The sequence below is a fragment of the Elaeis guineensis genome, chromosome 9, assembly GCF_000442705.2.
Source record: "Elaeis guineensis isolate ETL-2024a chromosome 9, EG11, whole genome shotgun sequence".
Lineage (NCBI taxonomy): Eukaryota > Viridiplantae > Streptophyta > Magnoliopsida > Arecales > Arecaceae > Elaeis > Elaeis guineensis.
Window position 1 is genome coordinate 20,006,215 of NC_026001.2, and position 25,499 is coordinate 20,031,713.

The window sequence follows — 25,499 nt, forward strand, 5'->3', positions numbered from 1 at the left end:
ATATTTTGAGCAGGATGTAGGCCATTCAGATGATGAACAGGTGTTTTCTTTCCTCCTATTTTATCTGCAACATCCAAAGGGACAGACGAATTTGATCAGAGCTCAAGGGTTATTGACAAGGGAGATTGCCCATTGGGAGAATGGGTCAACAGTACTACCTTTTAAGGTGCCGCAAGGGTTCTGTTGTTATCCTGTGAACAATCAAAAGATGGTTGTAGAGGCTGCATTTGAAATATGGCTTCAAAACATACAACGCCCTTATACATCAATGGATGATACTCCGCTGGCTGTGTGGACAAAAGGGTGTTGTCAAACAATATTTTGTTCTCTTGCTACATGATTGGGAAAAAAATTCATCTTTGACGGAGTGGATAACATAAGAGAACATCTTTTGTAATCGGCGGAAAAGACTCGGACTATAATTTGACAAATCTCTCTTATTTGTTTTACCTTCTCAAGCAACACATTCTGTTTTTGCAAGGAGGTTTGAAGGAAGATTATGAAATAGATTTAATATCTTCGGGTGTTCATAAGTGTTTCTGGATGATCGTGTGGGGACTGTCCTTCTCTAAGAAACATGAGAATTGTTGTAGTGTAAAGAGAACTTTTTAATTTTACATCGGTTATGAGTCAAGAGAAAGTATGGTTTATATAGATTGAAACTTTCTCTCCCTCTTGAGGCACCTTTTAAAGGGCAAAATCCTGAAATCTCATGCAACCGTATCAGAAATCAAAACGACAATGCTTCACACATGCAAATGCGGAGTCAACCGAGCCATTTGATCTCTTGACCCATGATCATAACGTTACGCCGTCTGTGGAAATAGAAAGTATGCTTATATAGTTTGGAACCTTCCTTCTCTCTCCCGTGAGGCCACCTCTTGACCCATGGCCACAACAATAAAGGAATTAAAGACTTCAACATACGCTGTTTTGCTTTCAATTTATCTCTGCAGGGTTATGATACCGACGGTTGTCCATCTTTGCTGCTATGTGGTGCTGAGGTTGTGATGATTGCTACTTTCTTCACTCTATACTCCTTGCTCCATGCTCCTTCTGATGCTCAGGGGCATTCCACTATAGTCTACTTGACCTTTATGCTGAACAACTTGGATGGAGGGCTAAGCCAGTTACGAGAATCGCTTAATCGCTCTTCCTATATCTCCTGTTTTACTTTCATTTCTTCTACAATCGGCTATTGCTGGGAAGGATTTGGTTGCTTCAATATTTCCATTCAGATGTCAAGGCTTACTTCTTCACAGTGGATTCCAATGCCATCACACCTGAAACCTTTTCTCTGCATTTGCTTCAGGTTCTTCTCAGTGCTGGGCTATGTGGTTCACAGTCTCCTTTTGTTTATATCTGATCTCACTGTAATATTAGCTTTCTACTTACAGCTTGTGAGAATTTTGCCCTTCTGCTGCAAACCTTGTTTCATTGTAACAAATTATTGTATCTATTACTTGTATAATTGATATTCAGCAGTTTCTTACCAAAAAAAAAATGCATCTTGATTTTGCTTTGATTATTGCAGAGAAGTATTGTTCCAGATTCTTCACGCATACCTTTTTTGGTTTATGAAAAGTTTTCTTTCCATGGATCTAAGAATCTTTGAAGCTCTGGTTGCTTTCTTCTATTTCTATAATTTCAGATATTTCAGTAATTAGTTTAAGGTACTAATTACACCGAATTGAAAGAGGACCAGCAGGTACTTTAACACCAAAACAAGGGGTGTTCGAGGACAGATGTTCAAAGCATATTGCATTGTGCAATTCAGAGGATCTTTTGTTAGTGGTTCTTTTTCTGTTCTCAATTTTGATTTAATTCATGTTTCCCTTTATATATATATATATATATATATATATATATATATATATATATATAAAGAAACAGAGCTTATCTCAGGTGCAATACATTATACATACAACTTATATATGATGAGAGGTGGACAATTCTTTGAGTGTTTCCCAGATGGCAACAATGCAATTGAAAGCAATTTGTTCCCTTCATATTTGTATGTTCATGCGTATGATCAATAATTATAATTTACATCCCTGGTTTTATTCTTTTCCTTTTATTGTGCAAAATTTGCTTCACTGGTTATAAGCTTGTCGTCTGTGAGAAGACTTGAAGAAACCGTGTAGTTCATTAAGCCATTTCTCAGAACCAAAAAGCCTTTCACCAGAACAGCCTCCACAGCTATTCTGTCTCTGTAAAAGTGAAGTCTAACAGATTTACTTTGCCTGCTTGCAAGTCTGGATCACTCATTGCAAGTATCGCTAATTAGAATTCGAGTATTAGTTTGTTTGTGAAACTTTAAGAATACTCAATAAACCTTCCAAAGAAATAATTCAACTGCCTAAAAAGTAACATAAACCAAAGACTTGGAGCTTGTCTGGCCTCCTAATCAATTTCCTTACCCATGAACCTCAACTCAATTCATTGCTTAGCTGTATTTCACCACGTTAACATATTATATTTATCAAAGTCTGCACTACAACAACTCATCTTAAATCATAGCCATGTTGCATGAATAGAACAGTTAGTCTTTCTTAAGATGGATAAAATATCTACTCAAAATATATTTAAACCTTTAAAACTGCTAAGATTTTCATCGAGCTTAACCTAAAAGTACCAGTAGATGTGAAGGAGATTTCTAGATTGGATAAGCCCCGATTATGATGTTTGTAATGTTAGTAATCTCACCTTATTTTAAGAGCATACCTGGCGCTCAAGATTATTGAGCTTATCGACCAGCAAAGATGATTGTTTCAAAGGCATTGCTCCATTTTCCCTAATCCTCATGAAGAAAAGATTCCTTTCAACAGAAAGTGAAAACTTATTTTTCTACCTAAATACCACCAACTGGTAGCTCAACTGATTGGCACCCATCTTTCAATTAACATGTCTCATATTTGAAGATCAGAGGTGATGAATAACCACCATATCTTCAGAAAGCTTTTCTGCCTGAAAAAATAGTTTGGTTAAATGACATAGAAGAATAACGAAGACTCCATTTTTACTCTCCAATATATTTTGCTTGCCACAATGCTCCTACTCCCATTATAGTCCTCTTGGTACTCCTTTTTCAGTTTCTAGGAAAGGAAGTAATTCCCAAGCCATCATATTATGGTATTCAGTGTTCGCCATGAATAAAAGCAAACTGCTCATTAGAAATGATGCAATGAATCAAGTCATAACCCCTCGCTCTAGTTCTATCAGACCTAGATGTTCTTGAATTCTCTAGAAGCATAACCACACAAGTCACCCCATAAGCACTCTGATGAGAAAGGAAAAGATGGAAAATATCTGCCAATTCCATTTGAAATATCAAGAAATATACAAAAGCTTACACAGTTTTCCAGTCTCCCCCCAAACCCGCAAGTCCTATACAGAATTTGTAAGTCATAACAAATCTAAAGCAGCTACCTAATCAGAGACCTTAATTGTCCTCATTCCTGTTGTTGAGAAGACCATAACATCAGCTCTTTACCCTACAACAGCACAAAAGTAAGAATGTTATGGATCATTCCAGACATAGTTTTAATTCTCCAAGGAAATGGCAAGCCTGATGGATAAAACTGCTCATGATTGCAAAAGGATGATACTGGAAAGAGATTATATCAGCACTTCTACAATGCTAAATGTGGTAAAAAATATTGTAGGAATACCATGTTTTCTCAATTCTCAGCATGGTAGCAGTTTACCCATAAGCAAGAGTACCATGCACTATATGCTGGCAGTTACTAGGTTTTCTAACAGCAAAAAGGAAGCTAACTAATTTGCTTGTCCTTTCAAGAAAAACGACAGCACTGTTTTCAGTTAGCACTGAAACTCACTTGGATCTCGATTCTGATTCTTCATTTGACAGTGAACCTAATGCAGTAAGCTTCCCAAATGATTCTTTGGCACCACCAGCAGCATTGCCAACAAAGTCCTTCACCTTATCAAGAACAGTTTTAAGCTCCTCCTGTGTTGGAAGCTGAAAGGAAATAGCTTTATTGGAAATTGCCTTATAAATCTTAATAGTATCTGGGAAAATGAAAAGCATAAAATGCAAATTAAATTAAAAACATAAATTTAATTCAAGACAAAAAAATTGATGTACAAGCAAACTGTGCAGTCATGAAATCAATGCAGCTGCATGTTAACTCTAGATCAACCATTTAGAGAATGGTAAACTATGGTTCAGCACATGTGACATGTAACCTAAATTTCATGGTCACAGGGCTGAACTCTGCATTTTTCAGTAAATGATGAAAAAAGTGGTTGAATATAAATTTTCAAGAGTGTTCCTAAAATGCAAATTTCTTATGCCTAAACTCATCCAATGGAAAAAAGAAGGCAGTCAAGAGTTTACAGCTCAAGATACTCTGCATGATGGTACTTCAACCACCCCCAAACAATATGAATACAGATACATATTTCTGTTAGGAATTGATGGTTACATCAAGCAACTAAATACATTGCCTGACTAATTATATACTTTCACGTATTATTCCTTATTCCTTACAGTATCATATCTTATGTATCTTGGTATAGTCCTAAATTAACGAAACATTTATTTCTTTCATTTTGTTTGGTATCACTACCCTAATATTTCACTGTCCCAAATCATGGATTCTCCTGCACAATTACCTCTACTAGTGCCATTAAAGAGGCCTTGTCGACCTTTGAGTAGTAATAGGCTGATGCAGCACAGCCAAATTTTAGCAGGGTTGTCAGGCTCCTATGAGTCTATGACCATAGTTTCCCATTGTTGACTGATCCTATAGGCTGGGTTAATGGCAGAAATAACTTTCCTGACTACCGTCAGAATATAACTTGGCAATGCCAGATTTCTATGTCTACATATCCACTTGAAGGGATACTTCATGTTCATGCATGATTAGGGGTGTTGAATAGCTGAATTAGCCAGGCTCGTTAATTGAGATGAAGCATTGCTCAATTAATAGATTAGCACAAGCAAACTACGCAGCACGTTGAATTGTGTCTCATTGCTAAATAAAATATATTTGTTAAATGTATATTAGTAAGCTAAATACATTAGTAAGCTTGTGTTATCATAGTGAAAAAAAAAATCATCAAGCCAATAAATTAAAATGATGGATTTGCTTCAGAATTCAAAAATTTAATATTTTTTTTATTATTTTAATAACAATTGACAGTGTGCTCATCAAGGTCTGCAAAACCAATACCAGAAACTTTATTGGCTCATTACCAGTTCGGTACAATACATTATACACCCTGTATGGACATAGGCTCCCCACATTTTTCTCACCGCCAGCCATAGTACTGCCTGACACTGGGCAGTATATGTGGGTGCCTGGCAGTGCAAAGCCATTCCACTCAGTTCAAACCGGTATAGATCGGTTTGGTTCATATATCAATCTAACCTACGAACGATCTGATTCTGCACCGGTACGATAAGGTACACACTAGCAAACTGAGCTCATTAAAGGTCAAAACTAGCTAACAAACCTATTTGAGCTAAATCATCCAAAGGAGTTTCCAGATTTTCCTTGCTTGTAAATGATTGAATGAAGGAAGAGGCTCCTTTTCTTTCACCTTTTCTATATAAGGCAATAGTCACCAATTTTTTCTAGGTTCACCTCCACTTTTCAAGATTCATCCTCTTGTATCTGTAAAGCTTCATTGGCTGCTCCTTTGTTCTTGCTACTATACCTCACTTCTTACACCGATCTAAGTAATTCTTACCTGGTCTTTTTTGTTGTCCCTCTCTCAATGACCTCAAATGTTGTAATTGACATTGCCATCAAACTTGATGCGACCATTTAAAATGTTTTAATCGATTCCCATGAAATTGTAGTTGCATGATGCAATATTTACAGTGCAATATGTAGAGTTATGATGAGGGGAAAGATTTCGAGCCCTCAACTCATGAATGTGGTTCGTGAATAAGGATCTTTTAGAACAAATGGTAAACTAATATGGCAAAAGCTGAATGAATAGTATAATAAAAGCAAAAAACATGGGGTTTTCTTACATAAATCTCCAACTGGTAGGTAAGGGGTCTTAAAGAATCAAAATGTATAAGCTACCAAATTACCTATTTGACAGGTATATTAAGGTGACATTATCCTTAAATGTACAACTTTTCTTTCCTCAAATACATGACCAACAAATAGTCCAAACTGGTCAACTTTTTGCTTGAGTTCGGCCAATATACATACACTCTAACATGTTGAGTCTCACATGCCTTCTACTTCAAGAATAAGGGGTTATTTTTTGTTACCTTAGCAGAAGACTTGAACAATAAATGCTCAGTTAATTCCTCATGAAAGCACAATCCCATCCAAGAAAACCTTGCTACACATGCGGACAAGCAAACAATCAGGAATATCATATTACTTGATCACTGACCAGAACATCAAAGTAGGAATTACGGAAATTATGGCATCAAACCCCTTCAAGACCCGCAATCCCTCTTGCACTTTAATTTCTATTCCTTATGCTACTTTGAGCCATGAAAAGTGTTACCTGGACACTTCAAATGTTGGGTGCTTCGACATGTCTGACACTTGGACACTTCATGACAATTTTTAGGCACTTCGTATTATCAACTTATAGTACCATCATCATTATATCTCTACTTTTGGCACTAATATGAAAGCTTTTATTTATCACATAATACTAAACCATTTTATCAAATTTCTGGAACTTAAGTGAGTTGGATTTGCAGTTCACAGATTATCATACAGACCAAAAGTTTTGCAGTTCACATATTATCATACAGACCAAAAGTAAATTTTTAATGCATACACAACACACACATACTCACACACACACACATACACACATACATACAGACACACATACATACATACATATATATAAAGATAGACATAGATATAATTCTCATAAAAAAGAGCAGGAACTAAGACAAAATAAAAATGACAAACATACTTCAATAACATCATTCGTAGAAATGGCGGCTCTCAAATTGTTATTTTCCTGCATGTGACAAGAAATAAGCTGACGAATTAGAATAGTGATAGTAAAAGTAATGGTAACAACGTTCTGTTTACTCTAAAGGCCACCAAAACCAATGTTTCATCTATTAGGAATAAGGAGATATTACAATAAGTTTGTAGCCATATCTAAATGCAGTAGCAGAGCGCAACACACGATATTGCTTGAATGCTGTCTTTTGTATCTCCTTCTCATCCTGTTTTATTTGCCATGGATGATAAAGTTAGTTGCACTTGAAAAAAGAGGCTGTACACACATAATTCTACAAATTACTGCACAAAACAATGAAACATCCCACATCCACATATGATAATAAATAATAGCGGCTAAAGAAATTCTTTTTCTATAACAGTCTTTCTTACAGATAACCATAGCATAATTTTATGAAGACATGGCATTCTGATCATCATGTATGAATCATAGCGCACCCAAATTTCAATATAGTATCACTCTATCAGATAATCCTTAATGTATGTATATTTTCTCGTTCTATTTCTCAGATGATAGAGTATTTTAGTCCTTAATATAAGGGACCAACCTTTGTATGTAAAATACCAACTGCTTAACCAGAAAGCTAGCTTTACCATAATAAATACAAATAAGGATCCTCTGAGATAGGTCAATATTTGCACTTAAACATTTTTTCAGGAGAAAAGTAAGATAAATCATTGAAGCGTTAAATTCAAGAAGAAAAATACATAATAATATCATAGGAATCACATTGGAAACTGTAATAGCATTCAGAATAGCTACAAAATTATGTTTTGTGTTGTCCGCATTGAGAAAAGTTCTACAAACAGAAGTCACAAAAAGATTTTCCACTAATTTGGTGAACCTTGCAACAGTATCATCATCATAGCACTCTTGAATAACCATAGTAATTCATTGTTCAAAGCACTAGCTGTTCTATGCTTAGACAACAATCAATTCTCTCCAGTCCCCCTACAACTAGAAACAAAACCTAATTGGAAAAAACATAAAGAGCAGATAAGAATTTTCTGTGCATGTCAATAATTTGTGATTGTATCGATTATTTATTTAATTAACTTGGATGCTACCAAGGATTCAAGTCCCAGTGGGATGTCTCGTGGGATACTAAGACAGGGTACCATCCCATGTGTTAGGATAGGACTGTCCTATCAGCATCCCAGCATCCCAATCGGCGTGTCTTGTGACAGCCCCTATCCTAAGTATTGGGATAGGACAGGATGGTGGTGGCACATGCAATTCCATGGCAAAACTGGAATAGCCTCGTCGCATAGGATTTAAAACCTTGGATGCTGCATTACCTGGACCCTTCAATTTAGGCCAAAGTATCAGCGCTTGGTACTTAAGCATGGAAATTGGCATGATACATGAAGATGGCTCCGTAAAAGAAATTCTTAGACATTGAATGGATTCAATAATTTGACACACACCCTCACCTGGCACAAACCTAAGTCCAAGTAACATAGCTGATTGTCATCTTAAATTGCTTGAGTTGTTGTCTTGATTTGTTTACCCCTCCACATTTGTTGTCCGCACCGTATGAGAGGACGTGTGTTGAGCTTGACATACGTCATTTAACTCATTTCCTATTTAAGCTTTTAGCATCAAGTGGTTAGTTAACATAGTATCAGATTTTATGTTGTTGGAGGTCATGAACCCAACTCCATCTAGGTCAGCTATTTATGTAATTTAGATGGTTATCATCTTGACTCATTCTAGTTGTTGTCTTGCTATTTGTCCTCTATGTACGTGATCCAAAAGGGGGGTTGATAAGCCTGATTTACATCGTTGACCCATTCTATGTCAGCTTAAGCTTTTGTGATCAAATGGCTACTTTAAGAGTCCTCATCCATCGCATTCAATGTTTGATTCACTCATCATTTTATGCAGATATTACTGCAACTCTCCTCTTGAGAACTGACCAGTTTCACCCACTCTAACAGCTGTATGGGTGATGTGACAATGTTGGATTTAAGATTTGATCGTAATAAATCATGAAGTAGATTAGTAATACAATGTCTGCCTCTAAGGTAGATTTCTACAAGGGTAGAAGTGAAAATTTCATAACAACTTCTTACAAGGTAAAATAATCAAAGCAATGATGAAGAAAAGATTTGGCAAGAATTCTAATAATGCCATTGACATTTAAGAAAATGACCATATGCTGATATGAGATGACCATGGGAATTTTTCTTTTAGATGGTTACTGTTGTAACCAATCATATTCATGATAGACAGTTTCAATGGCCATATTTGCTTTTAAAAAAAAAAAAAAACTAGTAGATTAAAACCTTGTTTTCTCCATAAGTCACCACACAAAAACAAGTGTTGTCATGAAGGGTCAAGTTTTTCGACTTGTTTCTAAAATATTGTTACTTTAATCTTTTTTTCCTTTTTCATCCTAAGACCACTGGAGATTGGTGATACAAGGATTAAAATATTTTCATGCCAGTAAGGTATTGGCCTAGGACTGGCAGAAGCAATATCTCATGCTGTGCCAGTTCTTGGCTTGCGCCGGCATGCCTAGCAATAGTATGTCGCAGCATTGCATTGGAGACTTGTGGCAATAAGGCACTAGCATAAGTACATATTATGCCATGCATAACATTTTTGGTATTGCTGATTTGATTCCATTGCATTAGTCATCATAATTTTTTCTTCAGGACATGTCTAAAAGATCTACAGAAGTTTAAATTTTTTATGTGAAGAAAGATACAAATATGGATGTAACAAACAGATAGACATAAGTACGCAAGATCAACATCTATATCCCAACATTAAAACAAATATATGTTAAGAAAATGTTCAAGGTAACATATAAGAAGTTGTCCTTACAACAGAAAACAAACTTTTACCCTTTAAGTAAATAAAATCCTGCTGACCTACTCAGACTAATTAGGAGTTGCCACAAAATTACAAACAAATTATGCAAGACCTGGAGATGCTGGACATATTAAATGGACTAAAATCAATAAAAGCATATTCTAACAATAGAGGGGCACAAAAAGACCAAAACCTTCTAAAAGTACCCAGAGAAAACATTACTCTGTAAATCACAGCTGCCAGGTTTCTGGCAATAGTATCTTTATAGATATATTTTCCAAGAAAGTTATCTTTTGCAGCAACCATGATCTTTGCAGTTGTGCCACCTGTTACTACACTAAGAGGGTACCAAAGATACACCTGCAAAATCACCAATTCATATATTATTTATAATTGAACATCAAAACTGGGTGATGTTAAGTTAATCTATGGGAAACATTTAGACTTTATTTTACAATGTCACATATGCGCATAATAACTGTAGAAAGGGGGAAGAGAATCAATAAGAGTAACAGGATAAGGCATCTAATTAAAGTTCTACCAGCATGCATATTGCATACAAAAATCCATTGCTAAATTTACAACCTCCTAACTAATACTAAGTAATCTTGTATTTTCCTGCTCAAGAAACATTCAACCCTTCATTTGAAATATCTGGATATTCCATAACTTTTGATATGATTCCTTAAATTTTTGGGCTATTTTGTTACTCTTTTCACCATCAATGCATTTTGTTTTCTCTTTGAAATTTCATCATATATTGGGTGTTTTTTGCAAACCTGCCTCCACTTTTTCTAAATGTCATGATTTCTCTTCAGATTTTTCCTTCCACAAGAACTCTTTCATGAACCATCACTTCAACACTCGATGTCTTTGAGCATTTTTTTTCCCAAGTTAGCCCTTTTATACAGTAGAACCTTCCATCCTCTTGCATACATGGTTACTTATCACAATCATTAAGACATGTTTAATATAGAACATCAATCTCAATCTCATTGGCACAGGCAATTGTATGGTATGATCCAGCATTGCTGGTGCACATTTCACAAACATATCATCTGGGATCAACTTGATGGCTTTGAGTTGCAACCCACATCATCTACCAGCTCACCTTTTACATCCAAGTCATTAAGCTCCATTTTCACCTCATCTTTGTGCAACTTAAGATGAGATCAGATCACTCAACAAAACCATTGCCAACTTTCAGTCCTCACATTGCCAGCTTCTTAACAATGAACCTATCTCTCTGACATTTATCTGGAGTGGGTGTGTGCCCCCTAGCATAATATTCAGCCCTCTTAACAGAATTTCCAGACAATCAAGAATTCTACCAACTATACTATATTTGTGAGAACAACTTTATATAGATGGGAACTATTTTATATAGATGGGCTTGTAAGTCACTACATCCTACCTTGATTAGTGCCAATACTTTTAGGATACCATGACTAAAATTTTATAAATAAATAATAACACAAAGAAGCAAAGAATTCACAAATAACATGTAACATCCCAGGTCTTCTGGTAAGAATTTTTGGCTGCTTTTCCTGGTTGATGCTGATCTAAACCTGCAGGTAAGTGGTTTGAATCTACAATCTAGAACGGGAAAGAATTCTGGAGGTGTTTTGAGTAGATCTGGAGGAGAGAATTAAGGGATGTAGGAGAAATTTTCAGAGAGGGGGCTTGATCCGGAAGAGATATCTCAGATCTGAGGAGGAGGAGAAGGAATTAGGAGGGAAAACTTGACCATTTCATTCTTTGTTCAAATCTCACTATTACAATCTATTTATATATAGTTACAGTAACAATGAAAATGAAATGCTTCTGAAATGAAATGCAAACAGTGACAAATGAAATGAAATGCTTCTGAAATGAAAAGCAAACATAGCAAATGAAATGAAATGCTTCTGAAATGAAATGCAAATTGATCGATTTTTTGGATGTTTTGTGGCTTATCGGGTTGGGCTAATGGATTTGTTGGCCTGATCCTCCACCCATTATCGACAATATAAGAAGGTTTCGAACCCTCTGGATGCTGTCGAACCCTTATGTTTCCCTTTTTCATCCCCTCTAAATCCTAGCCGCCTCTTGAAACCCTAGCTGAAATGGGTTGAAGATTGCTATACTGGTCTTGGATCTGACTTCTAAAGACCAAAGTTCACCACTTTGTGTCTCACACGCTTTCTTTTTGGTGATCAGATGCAAGATGAGTAGTATTTCTAGTTCATTTTTTTTTCTTTTCTTTTTTTCTACTAATCTTTTTCTTCCTTTTGTTTCAGATATTACATCTCCTCCTCCAAAAGATCCTTGTCCTCAAGGATCAAACTGAGAAACTGGTTCTTAAGAACCCAATAATCCTCCCATGTGGCTTCTTTTTCGCTGAGGTTACTCCATTTGATCAATAATTAGATAACTGCTCTGTTTTCTCTGCGGATCATTTTTCTGTCTAAAATCTTTTTTGATTGAGCTAATAGTTGTCCGTCTTTTCTTGTGAGGGTGCCGTCGATGATGCTTGCCCTAGTTTCTGAATCTCCCGCTTAAGTAAGGATACATGGAAGACGGGGCGTATTTTAGATCCTTTGAGAAGTTCGAGTTTATAAGCTACAGGGCCAATTTTTTTTTAATATCTTGAAAGGTCCATAATACTGAGAGGTAAGCTTGAGATTTTTGCGTATGGCCACTGTACTTTACTGGTAAGATTGGAGCTTAAGGTATACTATTTTCCTTCTTTGTATTCTTTATCTATTCTTCTCTTATATGCATTTTGTTTCATGCGGTTCTGTGCCTCTTTGAATTTGTCTCTTAAGATTTGTAACATTTTATTCCTTTCTTTATTCCAATCTTCTACTGTACTTTGCTAGCTCATGTTCAGATTGACCACCGGATACATAGGAGGTGGATGACATATAAGGCTTGATAAGGTGTCATCCCTAAACAGTGGTAGTTGGTGTTGTACCAACACTCAGCCAGGGATAACCATTTAAGCCATCTGTGGGGACTTTGAAAGCACAAACAGCACAAATATGTTTCCAAACATCGGTTTACCCTCTCGATTTGACCATCTGTTTGTGGATGATAAGCAGTGCTTAGATACAATTTAACCTCCATCAGTCTGAATAAATCTTACCATACTTGACTAGTGAATATCTTATCTCTATTTGATATGATTCCTTGTGACATTCCATGTAATTTGTATACTGCATCTAGGAATGATCTTGCTACATTCTGTGCTGAATAGAGATGAGTTAGAGGAATGAAATGGATATATTTGGTGAGTCGGTCCACCACCACTAGTATAGTATCTTTGCCATCAGATTTGGGTAATGATTCTATGAAATCCATACTAATTTTTTGCCATGCTTGAGTGAGAATTTGCAAAGGTTGTAATAGTCCTGCATATGGAGTACCATCTATTTTGTTTTTAATACAAACCTCACATTCTTTCATCAATTTTTTCACTTGCTGTTTCATTCCAGACTAATAAAATAATTGTTTGATCCTTTTATAAGTATGATTCATTCCCAAGTGTCCCCCTAATGCTAATGCATGCATCAATTCTAAGAGTTTTTGCCTCAATTCTCTTGTTTTGCCAATGTAAATCCTTCCTTTGAACTTAAGCACTCCTTGTTTATAAGTATATTCAGCTTGTGACTCTGATTTTATGAGTACCTCTGCCACGATCTGTTGAATCTAATGATTCCATTCATAGTTATTAGCAATTTCTAGACTCCATATAGGTACCATTACTGTAATGGCCTGCACCTTTTCTTCCTCAAAACCCCACCTTGATAATGCATCTGCAGTCTGATTTTTTTTTTTTTTTTGTAATGTATTATATAATCCAATCCCATGACCTTCATCATTCCTTTTTGCTGGGCTGCAGTTGTTGCTTTATGTTCTAACAAGTATTTTAAATTTTGATGGTCTGTTTTAACGATGAATGGTCAGGGACTAATGTAATGCTTTCATTTTTCTACAGCCATCAAAATAGCTAAGAATTTTTTTCATATGTTGAAAGTGCTCTGTTCCTTTCACTCAATCCTTTACTGAGATAAGCTATAGGTCTTCCTTGTTGTGTGAGCATTGCTCCAATCCCATATCCACTAGCATCCACTTCCAAGATAAAGGGTAAGGAATAATTTGGCATTGCTAGAACTGGAGCTGTTGACATTACCTCTTTCAGCTTCTCAAATGCTTCTTGAGTTGTTTCATCCTAATGAAAATTATCCTTCTTAAGAAGCTCAGTTAAAGGTTTATTGATTGCCTCATATTCTTTTATAAATCTTCTATAATATCTTGTGTCCCAAGAAGCGTCTCAGTTCCTTCAATGTAGATGGAATAGACCACCTTTTCATGATTGCCACTTTCTCTGGATCAGTTGCCACTCCTTTTGAAATAATATATCCCAAGTATTCCACTTGTTGCTGTCTAAAGAAACATTTGGATCTTTTTGCATATAGCTGGTTCTTCCTTAATATATTCAGGACTTCTATGAGATGTTCCACATGCTCTTCTAAAGTTTGACTGTATACAAGAATATCATCAAAAAAAACTAACACAAACTTTCTAGGTAACAAGAAAATACCTCATTCATGATAGCTTGAAATGTAGCAAGAGCATTAGTTAACCCGAAGGGCATAACCAGAACTCATAATGCCCCATGTGAGTTCTAAATACTGTCTTATATACATTTTCTGGGTTCATTCTTATTTGGTGGTAGCCCGACCTCAAGTCTATCTTAGAAAAATATTGAGATCCTTCAAGTTCATCCAAGAGATCATCTATTAGAGTGTAGATATTTGTCCTTCACTGTTGCCTTATTGAGCTGCCTGTAATCCATGCAAAACCTTCAGCTATTGTCTTTTTTTTACTAAAAGCACAGGTGATGCATATGGACTAGTACTAGGCTGAATGATGGTAGACTTAAGCATTTCTTGTATCTGTCTTTCAATCTCATTCTTCTGTTCATAGGTGTACCTGTAAGGTCTAATATGACAGATTAATTTCTGGTAACAAGGGTATTCCGTGATCCTGTGGCCTACTGAGGGGCAATCCTTTAGTTCTTGGAACACATCAATATACTGTTCCAACACCTTCACTGAAATGGTATCTCTGCTTCTGTTTTGTTATCATCAAAATTCATTAGATGTCCTACAGCACAACAGTCTCCTTAAGTCCGAATTTATACCACTGTGTAGCAGTGATCATTTGAAGTTTAGCCTTAGTAAACTTTAGTTTAGATCCCTCTGTAATATCTTTTAATGTCATTTGTTTTCTTTCTTTAATGAAGATGACAGCATTATCCAAATAGTCAAAGGTTACCTTACTATAGATTCTCAGCCAATCAATTCTCAAGATTATACTTGATCCATCTAATCTAATCACCCTTAAGTCAGCCTAATATTGTTTCCCTGCATAGTCCATTTGAAGTTAACACATTTAAGCTTACTCAAAACTTTGTGTCCATTTGCCACTGTTACTATTAGGGGATTTACTGCAATGAGCATAGCTTTTACTTCTTGGCCACCTGATAATTAATAAAGCTGTGAGTACTTCCAGTATCAATTAAGATAACTAGTGTTTTGTTACTAGCCTCTCCTTGGATTTTATAGTTTCATTCTGATTCTGTCCAACTAAAGCATATACAGCAGTTTCTACTTTCTTTTCTTTTTCTTCTTCTGCCATAGTCTCCTCCTCTTCTTCTTCTTCTTGCAATAATTGTTCATCAAATACCTCATTAGCTCATATTGTGGCACTGACAGACTAGTTCATTCTTTGTGAACACTGATGATCTGGGTGGTATTCTCCCCACATTTAAAACACTGATCGACAGATCTTCTTGTTCCCACTGCTGCTGACTATCCTTCTGAGGTAATTTTGAATTTCTGATAGTTTGGGACTTTATACCTTCCTTTTGTATTGCTAATTTAAGATTGAAATAATCTGTTGGCTTTGTTGTGGATGTTCTATAATTCATCTTGCTTCTTTTCCACATCATTAACAAGTCTGTTCATGTAATTTAGCTTGCTCATATACTTCATCCAAGGTTGTAGGATGAAATAAATCAATAAATGGTACCAGTTCTTCCTTTAATCCACTGATATAACTTTTCATAAAGTATTTTCAGTTAATGCTGGATTAAAATGTAACATCCTAGCTCTCATGTCTTCAAACTTTTCTTGATACTTCTCCACAGTGCTTGTTTGTACCAGTTTATTAAATTTCCTGATCAACTACTTCATACTGCCATTGTCAAATCTTCTGTTCACTGCTTCTATAATTCCTCTCAATTCAAATTTAGTTTATCTATTAGGTATCCTTCTTTCCATCTGTGCCTTTTCCATAAAATGCATTGTGGCTATCTCCATCCATTGGACAACAGGGATTTATATATTTTGAAATATTGCTCACTTTTACTGCTCCATTTCCTGAGTTCTTCTCCGCTGAAAGTGGAAAACTCCAACTTCGGATAAGGTAATAAAATGGGGTTCTATTTTGAGTATCACCTAACCTATCCAATTGATGGTACGGTGTAGGCAGTATCCCTTTACCCCTATCTTCAGCTGCTATGGCTGAAGAACTAGCACCAGGTTGCTCTGAAATGTGTGTTCTTCCATTCTTGATGACTGATGGGTGTTGTTTGCAGTGAATGAAAGAGTGGGCTGGAAAACTAATGGCTGCGGTGAAATTAACTTCAGCAACTGCTCATGCCTGCATTTTGTTCCTGCATCATAATTTCATGCCTCCTTGCTGCTTCTATTTGCAAAGCTTTATATCTCTGTCTTTCCTCTATTTGTATTTCATCTAACTGCCATGCAAACACTCCTAATTTAGTGTTATATTCATCAGATACTTATTGTAACCGATTTTCAATATGATTATGGCATTCAGTAGAGAGTGTTTGCATTTTTTCTTCTAATATTCGTATGTTTTCACTGATTTCTTTCAATCTGGTTTCTTCTGCCATTTCTTCTTTAACTTCACTCCAATTTAGTGTTTATAATGTTTGAATTGGTTTCTGCTTTTGATCGCTTTTTGCACTGTTTTGAAATTGTTTGGTGGGAAAAAGTTTTACAACTCCTGGCTACAATGAATTCTATCAGGGTGGCCGATGATGATTTCATGAGGCAAGGTTGCTGTTCCTAACTTGTTGGAACAGTAATCATATTAAGAGATCCTGATACATTCTTTATCATTTACCTCTGTCTCTACTGTAAGACATTCAAAATAGTTTGGGAATTACTGATGTTTCAGTATCCTACTTGGTTGGATTGATAATTCTGCTGCCAATCTTCAATTGATCTGAGCTATTACTGTCTCACTGGTGACCATCTGCAGAATCAAGTAGAAGTAATTTGATTGTTACAAATCCATGCCCCAGATCCAAGGCTCTAATCTGAGCTCTAATACCAAATTTGTAACATCTCAGGTCTTCTGGTAAGAATTTTTGGCTGCTTTTCCTAGTTGATGCTAATCTAAACCTGCAGGTAAGTGGTTTGAATCTACAGTCTAGAAGGAAAAGAATTCTGGAGGTGTTTTGAGTAGATCTAGAGGAGAGAATTAAGGAATGTGGGAGAAATTTCCAGCGAGGGGGTTTGATCCGGAAGAGGTATCTCAGATCTGAGAAGGAGGAGAAAAAATTAAGAGAAAAAACTTGACTATTTATTCTCTGTCAAATCTCACTATTACAATCTATTTATATGCAGTTACAGTAACAATGAAAATAAAATACTTCTGAAATGAAATGAAATGCAAACAATGACAAATAAATGAAATGCTTCTGAAATGAAATGCAAATTGATCGATTTTTTGGATGTTTTGTGGATTATCGGGTCGAACTAATGAATTTGTTGGCCTGATCCTCCATCCATTATCCGACAATATAAGAAGAATTTAAATCCTCTGGATGCTGCCGAGCCCTTCTGTTTCCTTTTCCATCCCCTCTGAAATCCTAGCCGCCTCTGAAACCCTAGCCGAAATGGGTTGAAGATTGCTGTGCTGATCTTGGATCTGAACTTCTGAAGATAAAGTTCACCACTTTGTGTCTCACACACTTCCCTTCCGGTGATCAGCAAGATGAGTAGTATTTTTAGTTTTTTTTTTCTTTCTTCTACTTCTTTCTTCCTTTTGTTTCAGATATTACATAACAATGCATTTTAATCATTCAAGACGGCACCAAAAACTGCAAAAAGACTATTTAAGCACGAAAAACCACCAAAGAAAGATACTAACGACCCAAACAGCGAGAATTTATCACAGAAAAAGAATCAAAAGAAGCCGATAAAAGGTGAGATTGAAGACACAGAGAAGGGATTGAGAGAGACAGAGACTTTTGTGGTTCGGATGAAGATGACGAATCGGGGGTTGCCATCGTCCTCGATCTTGGGGAGAGGGGGAGGGGGAGGCCGCTGGAACTGGCGGGCCATCATCCCTCTCTTCCCCTTTGCCTCCACCACCATCAGCTGCCGCTTCTTCTCGGACACCCTTCGGCTGGTTTGGCTTCGCAAAGGGAGAGGCGAGCCCAGGAAGACGCCATTTTCGTGGGCTGTTACTTTGGAATTGGACAGCGGAAGGCGAGCCAGAGCTCGGACGGACATGGCCACTTCCATCTCTCCCTCTCTCTCTCTCTCTAAAAGGAGATACAGCTCGGTTCGTCGGAGAAGAAAGAGCTCCTGGAGACTGGTCTCGCTCTCTCCTCTTTGTTGTCGTTTTTATTTTTCAGCTTTCTTTCTCTTATCCGATTGTCGGGCACCCGACAGCAAATTTGGTTTTCTGGGTTTTCACAAATAAATAAATAAATAAATAAAGGGTTTCTGTTTCTGGGCACATGAGCTGCAGGGGAATAATTGGGGACGTGTTAATACGTGGGCGAGAAAATAAAATGTGACATGACAAGAAAAAACCATTTATTTTTTCAAAAAAAAAAAAAAAACCATTTATCGGCTCACACTCAAAAACAAAGCGTTAACGGTAAATTTTGTGGACTGGTAGGGTACCTAAAAACCTTTACCCAGAAAGAAATAAAGAATAAGCAAAAAAAGAAAAAGTTTTGGCCATCCAAACTAAAATAGACGGTGATCGTTGATTACCTGTTTACCAGGCAAACAAGTTATCCTGGATAGCAGAAGACTTGCAAGTTGATTCAAATAAAGAGTTTAATTTAAAAGAGTTTTTCTTTTGTCCTTTCCCTCCCCACTCTCTCCCGCCATCTCCCCCAACCCCTCTGTTCTTCATTTCATGCCGTTCTCTCCATCAATCATGTCCCTGAGACTTCGCCACTGATCACTAGCCCCTAACATCAGTTACCTATCGCCGTCGATGACCTCTCCAAGGCATCCAAATCCTAGCCCTCACCAACCACTGGCCCTTCATACTTGGACTAGCACTCTCTTATTTGTAGTCTTGAAGTGGAACAGTAAAAAATTATATTCTACATCTAGTGTACCAACTCACAGTATACCTAACAAATCTATTTCTGTCATGTAACTATTCTGACAATCTCAATATAAAGAAAGAACGAAAAGCAAGTGCTCCACCCATCTCCCAATGGTGAGCACTCTCCTTTTCAATGCACCAATGCTATTCTCTATTTCTGTCCTGTTGTCCTCGTCCTCTTCCAACTTTGAGTTCACCATCTCACTTCCACCATCGGTGCATCGGGTCATGGCACAATTGTGTTCAGCTGATGAGATATTGTACAGAGGGAAACTCTTGCCACTCCTCACCTTCACCTCCACCTCTTCCTCCTAGACCAGCATCACCACCTCCCATAACTCCAAACAACAACTCCTCGTTTGCCACTCTTTGCAAGTTCCCCTCCTACTGTAACTCCTCTCAACCTAGCTTCTCACCGTGGATGATGCATGTTGCATCTCCGTACCACCAAGCATATGAATCACATCACATGGGTATATATATATGAATAATCAACGAATCAAATCTTAAAGTGTCAGATCCCAGCATACCAATTCAACTGTAAAGTAGATTCAGATCGGTATTTTATCGATCTGAATAAAAGACGCCCTTATACTCTCCGGACATCTCTGCTGGCAAAAATGTTCAGATCGTGTATATACTGACCTAAACTCTTCTCTATCTTGAAACGTTATAGCATCCTTATTTTATCCCGATATTCTATCGAAGTGAGCTATTTTTACGATGAACTTGGTTATTGACTTAGCTATTTTGCAAATGCCCACATGATTTTCTCAACCAAGCCACAGTTGGCCACGATCTCATGTCCAGCTCATATATACAGCTATATGCCAGCTCACATACAGGTAGCTCTCTAACAATATAACAGACTCTCCTAACGATCTAACAAACTCTGGAACGATCTCATCATCTCTTCTATAAATAGAGGGTCAGGGATCCTCCATCGGTTAGTCCAACTCTCGAAAACTAAGAAAAACTCTATCAGTAGGAAATCAAGTCAGACTCTTGGTTTCTATTGAGTTCTCCTCCAGTTCCATTCAATTTCCTTACTCTTCACTCTTTTCCATCTCTGTTCTCAAAGCTTGGACTGACTTAAGCATCGAAAGGTCAAAAATCGAAGGATCTCCATTCGATTTTTTGACTGATTTTACAGATTGAAGGAGTTTTTGCTAGATCGCAAGGATTACTCCATTCCTATATCGCCCAAGCCGATTCACTCTACTTCAAATTTCGAGTCCTGAAACAACAAATTGACACTAGAAAAATAGTCGAACCTAATTTTTTTTATGGGAAAGATGGTCAAAGCAAGAGCTCAGTATCCTTCTCGCCTCGCTCTAGAAGAAGGAATACCGAAGATGCCACCCAAATAGTCAATTGCTGTTGATCCTCAGCAATTCAGCTTCTTGTCTAGCAAGTGCAAGCCCTGATGGTAGCTGTTCAACAGCTTCAAAAAAGAGAGGAGAAGCCATTGAAAGAAGCTCCTCCCTCAAATGCCTTATCTCAATATAGTCCTCAACTAGTCCATCAAGACGAACACCACATTGATGAGGCTGACAGGAATTTGCCCCAACACTCTGAAAGTTCAAAAGGAGGTGACCTGGAGCACAAGATCTTGGATCTTGAAAGACGTATGATGGAGCTCCAGTAGGAAGGAGAAGATTTTGGAAGTATGTGGCTTGTTTCAATGCAGCCACCTAAAGATGAAAAATTTTAATGAATCAGTTGTCATGTCTGCTTTGAAAAGAGATTTGAACAACCATTTGATTTTTTCTCAGAATAAGAACTTCCTAGATAAGTATGATGAGATGCTCGATCGGGTACATAAATATGCCCAGACCAAGGAGGAAAGGGCTATCTTATGGCAGGTGAAAAGGATAAGAATGAAAAAAAATGATCAAGGAAGAGTGATGATCGGACTGATAATTCGATCAACCCCAAAAAAAATCGAGGTCAAAGAGCCCACCTTGGCATTTTAATTCATATACCTCTCTGGCAGCTCTCCGAGTTCAAATTCTGATGAAAATTGAAGGAGAGAGATATTTTCGAAGGCCTGATCCTTTGAAGTGAAAAAAATAAATGAAAGTATGTCATTTTACAGAGATCATGGCCACGATATCGAGAAATGTAGACAGTTGCAAGATGAGATAAAATCTTGATACGTTGAGTTACCTCGGTAAATATGTCAGACTGACTAAATTTGGAGAATATAGACCTCCGATAGAAGAAACTTCTGATGCTCACAACCGACCAACTGCCGGTTATCAATATGATATCCAGTATCTTGTCTGGCACTGATGACCGTCCCCCAAGAGGTAGAGAATAGAAGATATTTTTTTTTTCTGAAAATAATGTAAAAGAGATCCAAACTATCATAATGATGCTATCGTCGTCTTATGATAATAGCAAAATATGATGTAAAAAGATTCTTGTTGATAATAGAAATTCTGTCAATGTATTGTTCTACGATGCTTTCTCTAAAATGAATTTGGCCAGATAGCTTAGGCGGATCGATACTCCCCTCGTTAGATTCTCAAAAAATTTGATGGCAGCTAAAAGAGGAATTACTCTACTAGTTACGACAGGACAAGAACCAAGGCAGTCAACAGTATAGCTCACCTTTTTAGTTGTTTGAGTCCCCTCTGCTTATAATAACATCCTCGACCGATCTAATCTTAATGCTCTCAAGATCATTATCTCCACTTATCATCTACTGATATATTTTTTGATTAAGAAAAGAGTTGGTGAAATGCATGGTGACCAGACAGTAGCTTGAAATGTTTTATGATTTCTGCTAAAATGAACTAGAAGGTAGAGACTGTGCCAGTAGATGTACCAGATACATTGGATGAGGTCGAAAAATTGAGGTGAATCGGAGGAAAAGTTGAAGCCATTTTTTGGAGATGATCCGAAAAAATGGTCCTAATCGGTATGAATCTTAAACCTAGCTTAAGAGAGAGACTAATTAAGTTCTACGAGCAAATACTGATATCTTTGCTTGGTCGGCTTCTGATATGTCTAGCATTCCAGTCGAAATGATTATTCATAAACTAAATGTAGATCCAAACCGGTTCAACAAAAGAAAAAAAATTGCATCCTGAAAAGACAAAAGCCATTGATCTACTTCTGGTCACAAACTCCTCAGCTTTATGAATCTTTCTCTGAAGAAAAAACTGACAGTTCTATGCATATAATTTTAAAATTTTCATAGTAGATCTTGTTAGATTAAACGATTTAACCTACATTACATGCACAAGATGTAATCTAAACTACCATTCAAGACATATGATATGATTAAATATGAGTTTAAATCTGAAAATAAAAATCAGCATAGATCATATCGATGCTGTTGACTAGATCTAACCCTTAGATCCAACCAATCCTGATCTAACGAGTTCAGAACTTATTACCAAAGCATGGGTTGCTGATCTCTGTAGTGTATTGCATGGATTAGAGTTTCTTCAGATCATTCGTAGCTGCACAAAGATGTCCGATCTCTACATATGTTCACATGAAGAACGGATGCTGATCAACTCCTTGGGAGTGCTAGCTCGCTAGAATCTTTGAAGGTTGATCTACTTTTTCTTCCTTTGATCTCTTGGATGATCCAGAGGAGAAAAAAATAGTCAGGAAGGGGAGAGAGGAGAGAGCTTTGGTGAAGAAACAAAAATTAGCCAATATCACCTATGGGGCATCCAACTATTGACCCCTTTTAAATAGTTAGGCATTAAGGTTTGGGGTCAAGAGGGGGGAGCCAAAAACTCCACGCCATATCCATATGAGGCATCTCATATTTTTCAATTTTTATGATAGCGTGAGAAAAAATCAGATCTCTCTCACACCTTCCAAAATTTCTAAGGCACATGAGGAAATAAGTTTTGACTTCACCCATCTTTCCACAAAAATAGATCTCTTTCCTTTTTATCTTCTTATCCTTGATTTGGATCGAATTTAAATCAGAAAATAGATAAGATGAATGACTCATAAAGAGTGCCACCCACCCTCTCTACGCCCACCTTTTTCATGCCCAAAAATCTCACACAAAATCTCTTTTTGCATGTAGAAAATGAGTGGGTCCAAGGCATGCGCAAGGGAGAAAGAGTCCCTGTGGGCTAGGACTATTCATTTTTAATTTAATTCCAAATCAAATCAAATCTGGTTTGAACCCAATGAGAGAAAAGAACCTAATCTAATTAAAATCCAATCATCTCAATAAATTTCTAACCTAATTAGGAATTAACTAATCCAAGTCCTAATCAAATCAGGAACAAATTTTTCTTACAATTAGGATTGATCATCAAATCCAATCTAATCAAATGAATCTAATTAATTAGACTTGATCTAAAACTCTTGCTCAATCAAATTGAATCAATTAGCAATCCAATTATTAATAAATCCTTCATTAACACAGAGTTCCAGTCCAGTGGGACTCTCCTCCAGAGTTCTAGTCCAGTGAGACTCTTCACTAGAGTCTCAATCCAGTGAGACTCTTCAGTCATCAGATCAGATCGAATTTTTTAATGTGTATGATCCCATAGGTTAAATCTAAGTTAGTAGTACAGAAATAAATTTTTATACTAATCGATGTAACCATCTAGCAATGGGATCCGACGTCTGGATAGGCCAAAAGATTGCAAAGTAACATTCTAGAATCTACTGATATATGGTTACCATATAATTCATTTTTTGATCCAAATGCTCAAGATGACCTCGGATTTAACTGTCAATCCTAATATATCACCACATTGTATTTCAACCTTTCAAATCCATCACATGGATTATCATGGTCAAGATTTTACTAAATTGAAATATATTGATGCATTAGCTCCTACTTATTCAGAGGGATCAATTTCATCTTGACTCACACATCGATTTGACAAGTACTTGACTGAATTCAAAATCTTCTATCACTAAATTAGAAATTCAAATGTCTGCATCAAAGTATAGTGAGTTGGTTATAAGTCACCATGATGATCTCAGATCGGAGGGACACTTATACTCATATCCTTCATGAGCTACTCTTGATAGTAGAGTGCTCACCAATTGATCACATTCGATGCGAATGTACTTTTATATTCCACCTATATACCATACCATGTCTCCATACTCCTTGATTAAGAGGATAACTAACCATATGGCACATAATGACCTATACTTGATATTGTTATCATCCTACTAACAGTATGGTTGTAAACATATTTTAAGGACTAAAAATAAATCCTCCTTTATCGATAAAATATAGTTCTAAAGATTTCATCACAATACAGAAGTTCAAATAAGATAGACAAAATATGATAAAAAATTAAATAATTTTTATTAATTAAAATTTATATATAATTTATAAATATGAGCACAATCATCAACAGACTGACGATTGACTTTGGGACACAATTTCTAACAACTCCTATTTAGACTAAAGCAAATCGATACAGTATGGCATACCCATCTTTGACTTATGATCATCGAACTCTTTGATTCTGAGAGTTTAGTAAATAGTCGGTCAGATTCTTTTTCCGTCAATCTTTGAAGGTCGACATCACTTCGATCCAGATCTTCCGATAAGGTGGTAACGACGCAGAATATGCTTGGTGCGCTGATGGAATTTCGGCTCCTTGACTTGAGCAATGCACCAATGCTATCATAGTATAACAGGACAAGGTCATCAATGGAGGGTGCCACTCTGAGCTCATCGATGAACTTTCGTAGCCACATAGCTTCCTTCATAGCATCAGATACCATATATACTCTGCCTCAAAATAGAGTCAGCCACGGTACTGCTTGAAACTTTTTCAGTAGATTGCTCTACCATTTAGGATAAAAATATATCCCGACATACTTTTGCTATTGTCATGGTCTGATTGAAAATTGAAGTCGGTGAACCCCACTAGTTTCAAATCAGTTTTATCATAAACAAGCTACTGATCCTTAGTATTTCTCAAAACTTAAGAATGATCTTTACGACCTTCCAGTAGTTCTCTTCTGAATCAAAATAATATCTACTCACTACCCCTAGTGAGTATACCACATCTGATCTTGTACATATCATAGTGTACATTATAGAATACACTATCAAAGCATATAAAATTCTACTTAAAGGCTCTCTCTCTTAAGGAGTTGTCAGATAATTCTCTTCGAGAGAAAAATTTTATAGTCTATCGGAAGATAGTCTTTCTTGAAATTCTCCATGCTGAATCATTTCAGCACAGTATCTATGTATATAGACTGGATAATCCAAGCAATCTTTTGATCTATCTCTATAGATC

General features: G+C 36.6%; 1 protein-coding gene and 1 long non-coding RNA gene across 3 annotated transcripts; one reads left to right on the plus strand and one right to left on the minus strand.

The window, feature by feature from the left end:
• Positions 1-3,297: 3,297 nt before the first annotated feature.
• LOC105051352 (protein HHL1, chloroplastic) lies at positions 3,298-18,590 on the minus strand. Of its 2 annotated transcripts, none has more exons than XM_010931730.4 (6): positions 18,129-18,590; positions 10,027-10,164; positions 7,103-7,189; positions 6,928-6,975; positions 3,840-3,982; positions 3,298-3,494 (listed from the first exon to the last, which is right to left on the minus strand). In XM_010931730.4, exons 1-6 carry the CDS (start codon positions 18,411-18,413, stop codon positions 3,482-3,484), a joined length of 714 nt encoding a protein of 237 aa, XP_010930032.1. In that variant the 5' UTR covers positions 18,414-18,590; the 3' UTR covers positions 3,298-3,481. The 2 variants fall into 2 exon arrangements, with proteins under 2 accessions (XP_010930032.1, XP_010930033.1); XM_010931731.4 differs by having other exon boundaries at positions 18,135-18,578.
• Positions 17,722-18,624, plus strand: LOC105051351 (uncharacterized). Its single transcript, XR_833219.4, has 2 exons — positions 17,722-17,868; positions 17,941-18,624. It is a non-coding gene; the product is annotated as an uncharacterized lncRNA (long non-coding RNA).
• Positions 18,625-25,499: the final 6,875 nt, after the last annotated feature.

Coding starts and splice junctions, on each gene's coding strand:
- LOC105051352 (XM_010931730.4), bottom strand. CDS start 18,413: ATGGAAGTGGCCATGTCCGTCCGAGCTCTGGCTCGCCTTCCGCTGTCC. Junction 10,165..18,128: donor TCCGAACCACAAAAGTCTCT/GTCTCTCTCAAT, acceptor GTGATTTTGCAG/GTGTATCTTTGGTACCCTCT. Junction 7,190..10,026: donor TGGCAGCTGTGATTTACAGA/GTAATGTTTTCT, acceptor CAAATAAAACAG/GATGAGAAGGAGATACAAAA.